This window comes from Pleuronectes platessa, chromosome 2 (genome assembly GCF_947347685.1).
Source record: "Pleuronectes platessa chromosome 2, fPlePla1.1, whole genome shotgun sequence".
Lineage (NCBI taxonomy): Eukaryota > Metazoa > Chordata > Actinopteri > Pleuronectiformes > Pleuronectidae > Pleuronectes > Pleuronectes platessa.
The window spans coordinates 2685593-2692048 of record NC_070627.1 but is presented as its reverse complement, the minus strand read 5'-3'; the positions used below and the strand labels follow the sequence as shown (position 1 = coordinate 2692048).

At 43.4% G+C, this 6456-nt stretch overlaps 1 protein-coding gene across 1 annotated transcript in view; it reads left to right on the top strand.

Annotated features, from left to right (window-relative positions):
* LOC128458432 (glutamate receptor-interacting protein 2) overlaps positions 1-6456 on the top strand; it is a 32278-nt gene that overhangs the window by 634 nt on the left and 25188 nt on the right. The window contains exons 2-5 of the mRNA XM_053443262.1: positions 1940-2075; positions 2462-2607; positions 3754-3840; positions 4194-4269. Of these exons, the coding sequence (XP_053299237.1) occupies positions 1940-2075; positions 2462-2607; positions 3754-3840; positions 4194-4269 (445 nt within the window). The remainder of the gene's footprint in view (positions 1-1939; positions 2076-2461; positions 2608-3753; positions 3841-4193; positions 4270-6456) is intronic.

The following is a 6456-nucleotide window of genomic DNA, read 5'->3' as shown; positions in this document are numbered from 1 at the left end:
ATAACTTTATTATATCCAGGGTGTCGAGATGAACGAGCAAATAAAACGCAAAGTTATAAAATAAATGATATTTATGAAATGCATGGGAATTCCAACACGGTGGCCTCTGCATCTTGTTGTGCAGGTTTCATTTCAGGTGTATTTCACAGCTTCAGGATGCGTCTCTAAAAGCTCGGCTGCTTTTATGCAAATGTGAGCAGCACGAGGACTAATTAATGAATGAGTGCAATTCTGATAAGGTGTGTGTCTGCGTGTGTGTGTGTCAGTGCGTGTGTGTGCGTGTGTTTATCACCTACCAGATAAGTATGTTGTGAAGCACCTCACTGATCCTGAGTGTTGCCTGGAGGATTTACCTAATCACCATCCATCACACCAAAGCTCGGGGCTTGGGACCAATGAGAGATCAGTGTTTATCTGCAGCCCCCCCCCCCCCCCTCCCACACACACACAAATAGCTCCTGTTTTTATAAATGCTAAAGATAAACATAAAGATAATTCAGTAACAGATCAAATACTTTATTTTATCTGTGCTGCTGATCACAGCTTCTCTGAAGGTTCTCAGCTACTTCTCCTTCTCATGAAGTTATAGATTCTGACATGTGTCATTATAAGTAAAGTGCAATATTTACCATATTTGCTGATTTGTATGAAGTTATAGTTTCCTCTGACCTCCAGTAGCTCCTCGTCATGGTTGACCCTTTCCCACAGCTGGGCGTTCGCAGCCTTGGTATGGATGTGGACCTGATCAGGTTGAGCTGTGGAGATCTGTGAAATCTGTGCACACACACACACACACACACACACACACACACACACACACACACACACACACACACACACACACACACACACACACTCGTCTCGGTGAACTTTCATCCTGAACTCTCACTTCAAAGCAGCCGGAGGATGAAGGTGAACTGAACTTGAATCAGTCCCAAGTCAACCCATTAGCTTGTTTACCTCAGTCTGAGGAAAAGCCTCAGTTAATAGAAACTGCTGCGAGGCCTTTGTTCATACGCTGGTTTAATTGAGTGTTGTGGGAATATTTTGTTGCATTGTACATGACGTGTGTTGTCCTGTTGAAGTAGACAGAGCGGTCACATGTTCCCTGATCCTTGTTATCACAGCCCACAGAGGATTCACTGGATTTCACTGTCGTCTCAGCCTCAGTCACGAGATTCATCTTCTTAAAAATGTGTTTTACAGTAATGATGGTTTTTAAAAGGCTGATTATGTGATGATTCTCAGATTTGTTTGTTTATTCAACAGATTATTTAAATGCAGATTTTATTTATAGTGTTGAAAATGTGTTTTTTGAGCTCCAGTTGCATTGTGGGTACAAGGAAGAGGAACGACTGGAATGAAAAATACCTGTACTGGATGTGTTGCATTCATTTTTTTGATTTGATTAAAGTTTTTTATTGCAAATCAATTAATATTTCAAGTCGCTTACCATTGAGTAAGGATTTCATATCAGTGTATGATTGTTGAAGTGAGTGAAACGTCTCCGTGATGATCTCATTTCCTTTTAACCTAAAAATAGTTTTACTCATTTTTCTGGATATTTCTAAATTAACCCTTTCATCCCCGTCAGGAGCGTCTCAGGTGGAGAAACACACTGAGGCGCTCACACGTCTAATTAACGGATGTTTATCTTCTCTGACCTTCACTCTTACGTTTCAGTCTTTTCAGCAGATTCTCCCTCACTGAGCAGATTCAGGATCAGTGTCTCGCTCAAGGACACACGTCCACACACGTCTTTCAGTTTATCTTCCTGGTATCTCTCTTTTAATCCAGGCATCAGGATGGAGAGAGGGCCGCCTCTAACCACTTCTCTCTCTGCTGTACTTCCTGTGTGTGTCCTTCGTCCTTCCCCTCGCCTGTTTTGTGTGTGTGTGTGTCTATATTCGTCTTTATGTGTGTGTGTGTTTTTGGTTAGAAGCTCTGCGGGGGGTGACCATGGTGGAGCTGGTGAAGAAAGAAGGCAGCACACTGGGACTCACCATCTCAGGAGGAACCGACAAGGATGGGAAGCCACGGGTATCGAACCTACGGCCTGGGGGGCTGGCGGCCAGGTGACTGAACCCCAGGCACCACCGGAGATTATTACTTATTTATTAGGCATTATATTTAGAGGGGTCCTGTTGTTGTGAACACGATATCTGAAGAGCAACTTGAAGAGATGTCCTGAAATTTGGCACAAAATGTTAATTTAGACTCACAGATGAGATGATTATAGTTCAGGGGTCAAAGGTCACAGTGAAACATGTACGTAGACGCAAGCTGAACTGGTTGGAGGGTAATTTTTCACTACCTAGTTTTTCAGAGTAAACTAAATCACTTAAATATAATGATATACTCAGGAGTGAAGGAGACAAACTGCTCCTTGAAGTGAAACATGATTATGAAACACTTGATATTCACACTAACATCTTCCTGACGTGTTCCCTCTCCTGCTCAGGAGCGACCAGCTGAACGTTGGTGACTACATCAAGTCGGTGAACGGCATCAATCTGACCAAGCTGCGGCACGAGGAGATCATCAGCCTGCTGAAGAACGTGGGAGAGAGAGTTCTGCTGGAGGTGGAGTACGAGCTGCCCCCTACAGGTACGAGTCAGTGACCACTGGAGGGTTTCAGGTCGGAGACAGTTAGCTCCAGTAGAAGTTGTGTCAGCTTCGGCTCTGAACTTTGGCTCTGGATATAAAACCAGTGACACCAGATCGTCCAAGAGCGAATCCAGTTCCCTGGACTCTGGGGTGAATAAAATGCAGCCGGCTGATTTGTGTCAGTTCTGCTGCGATCAAGATGTGTAGAGTTGCTGCTAAAGGAAAAACAGTTCAATGCAGAACATTCCTGTCTGTAGTTCTAGTTTCCCTAAAAACGATAAACCAGTCGTGTCTGTAATGTTTCAGTTTTTGTTTCAGCCAAAAAGAACTTTCAACTTATACAAACTTGAGTATTTCGCTGCATCTCTGCAGTGACGCAGCTCGTATTTGTATTTTAAATGTATATCCTCTAATTGGCATCTAGAATTCAACGAAAATGAACAGAATGAACAGAAAATATTCATCCTCTTTTCCTCCCTCTCTCTCTTCCCTTCTCTCCTCCCTCTCTCTTTCCCCTTCTCTCCTCCCTCTCTCCTCCCTATCTCTCTCTCTCTCTCTCCCTCTTGCTCTCTCCCCTTCTCTCCTACCTCTCTCTCTACCTCTCTCTCTCTCTCTCTCTCCCTCTCTCCCCTTCTCTCATTCCTCTCTCTCTCCCCCCATTTCTCTCTCTCCCTCTCTCCCCTTCTCTCCTCCCTCTCTCTCTCCCTCCTTCTCTCCTCTCTTCCTCTCTCTCTCTCTCTCTCCCCTTCTCTCCTCCCTCTCTCTCTCCCTCTCTCCCTCCTTCTCTCCTCCGTCTCTCCCTCTCTCTCTCTCTCTCTCCCTCTCACCCTCTTTCCCTCTCTCTCTCCTCCCTCTCTCTCTCCTCTCTCTCTCTCTCCCTCTCTCCCCTTCTCTCCTCCCTCTCTCTCTCTCCCCTTCTCTCCTCCCTCTCTCTCTCTCTCTCCCTCTCTCTCTCTCCCCTTCTCTCCTCCCTCTCTCTCTCTCTCCCTCTCTCTCCCTCTCTCTCTCCTCCCTCCCTCTCTCTCTCCTCCCTCTCTCTCTCCTCCCTTTCTCTCCTCCCTCTCTCTCCCTCTCTCTCTCTCCCTTTCTCTCCTCCCTCTCTCTCTCTCTCCCTCTCTCTCCTCCCTCTCTCCCTCCCTCTCCCAGCACCAGACAGCTCCTCAGGGCTCATATCAAAGACAATCGACATCTGTTTGCACAAAGAGGGGAACAGCTTCGGCTTCGTGATGAGAGGTAACCATCAGTGAAATGAACCAGCTCCTGTTTGAAGATTGAAGGGAGTGTATGAATATTATTGATTGATTGTCCTGCTTTGTCAAAGTAACAGGAAAATAAAAGCGTCAAAGTACGAAGCAGATAACAGTGAGAGAGAGTTTCATTCATATTTGAATCTCTTGTTTCTCTAAGATGGTTTCTGTCACTTTAAATCGTTCTTATCAAACTGATGAATGTTCAGCTGTTTTGTTTGGTTTTAATTATTTATCTGAAGTTGATGTTTGATTACGTTTCTCTTATTTTTAAATGAAAGATATGGAAGTTTCTAATAATGTGAGTTCAGAGATTGAGTGTGTCAACTTTTCCAACAGGAGGTTCACAGGAGGACTGGCACAGATCACGCCCCCTGGTGGTCACCTACGTGAGGCCAGGAGGCCCTGCAGACAGGTAGATCTGACCACACACGTTTATATACTTGCACATTAATGAACAAATACACAAAACCACAAAGATGGTTACACGTATACAGATGAATATGATATTTTTAAGATTTAAAAGGACGATGTTTACTAAATAAAAGTGATGTGTAGTAGAAACACGGACACACAGCTCAGTCGGGGGTGGGGGGGGGGGGGGGGGGGTCTGGGAGATTTGTCTGTGTCCTCATGCAAATAAAGCCCAAGGATAACTGTGTCATTCCCTGTGACCTGGTGTCTTACAGTTGTGTGCTGGTCAGAGCTGCAGCTGCATGAATCACCTCAGATCCCGTCTCATGTTGTCATCGTGTGTCTGTCTTCATGTCGAGGCAATAATCCAGAACGTTTCCATATAAATGTCAGATTTCAGGCGGTTTGAATGATGCACTGCGACGGTGATTCAACCTTTTGTGGATTCAGAACAGGAATTTATACATATTCATCCTGTTTGAAATGGGAAAACAAAATAAGATATTCTCCTGCAAAGGAAACAATGACTTTTAAATGTCCTACTTATCTGGAATAAGATCTGTAAAAAGATTTGTTTAAGATGTGCATGAGATGGAGAAAAGAGCTTCAGCTGCAGAAACAAAGAGCTTCTGGGTTAAGAAGAAATAAAAATGTGTCTTATTAAACACAACAAAATGAACCGTGATGTTGGAATTCAGATTAAAACATTAAAAAAGATTACATAAATGTTTATATTTACATTGATAAAGAGATGTTGAATCATAAAAAGACGAAACATCCGTGTAGCATTTTTTTTACACGGTTAATCAAAGCAAAGTTTGTCTTGTTCTGACAGAACACAAGTTTGCAATATTACATTTACTAAACAGAAGTAGTTTGACAGTTCTTTATCTGACAGCATGAGATTATCAATAAAACAAATATTGTGGATCAACTCACACTGAAGCTGCTCTGGAGGTGAAATAATCATTTACTCAGATATTTCCTTTAATTCTCATCCGTGTGGATTAACTCTATAAACATCTCTCTCATCTGAAATTCCCATTTTCAGCTGCTGCAGTTCTTCCTGTGGCTCCGGCTTCGACAGGTCTGATCACTTAGCGGCTTCTATCAGTTGATGCTCGACTTTAGAACTAAGAGAAGCTATTTATAACCTCGTTACAGCTCTGTGCACCGTCAGAGAATCAAAGGAGGAAACTGTTTCACTGTAAAATTCATCACACAGCTTCTAAAAATAGTTCAAACATTAAATGTGCCCTGATTAGTCAATCAAACATTTATTTACCTACAAATGTGCAAGAAATGAGCTCAAACAAAACAGATTTTTATATTTTAAACACATTCCAGCAACACAGACGGAGTAAATCTCCTCAGGTTCACATTTAAATTGAAGGACTGGGGCGAGACCGAGATTAAATTCTTTCCTACTATTGAGTTATTTCCCCCCGAAGCTCATCCAACACCGTTTTAAAAGAAACTCATCCTGAGAATGTGGGTCAGTCCAGGGGAAGCGAATGAGATGTCCACGCTGCTTTACGTCCCATTCATCTCCCAATTGGAAAGAAATAACTTAATCCACAGAACCACACGGTCCCAGGGGAGCCCACCTTTTGAGCATTAAACCAACTGAGAGTTAAAATTACAGCAAGAGAGCGCCGCTGTGTTTTCATCGGAGGATCGGAATCAAACTGCTTTCACTGGGACGTTATGTGAAACCGAGAGGGAGCAAGTTGAAGAGGGGGGAAACCGTGAAGCAGACCTGAAGTCAGAGCTGTGAGTGGAGGGCTGGATCTTTAAATGAGGGGCTGGAGCTGATCCTAGATGATACTGGGAGAGATTATCTTTATTATCTTATCTCATCTTATCGAATAATGATCTGGTTCATGTGGAATCTGGTCAAATGCATAGACTGTATATGAAAATGTGTTTATGTGTCCAGAAAGTGAAGAAGTCTGTGAGAAAGTTTATCGTGTCAATCTCGAGTTTCAAGTCTTCTTCAGATGCATTTTGGGGGCGTGGCCGTGTGGGGGGAGTGTCCCCAAGCTCTCAGTCAGGCTCCACCCCCTTGCTTTTCCACATAGGGTTACTTCTGGCTTCAAAAACCAAGATGGCGCCGCACAAAATGGCTTCAAAAGTTGCAGCTCACAAACCTTTTTCAGTGAAACTTCATTTTGGAGATACCAGGCTT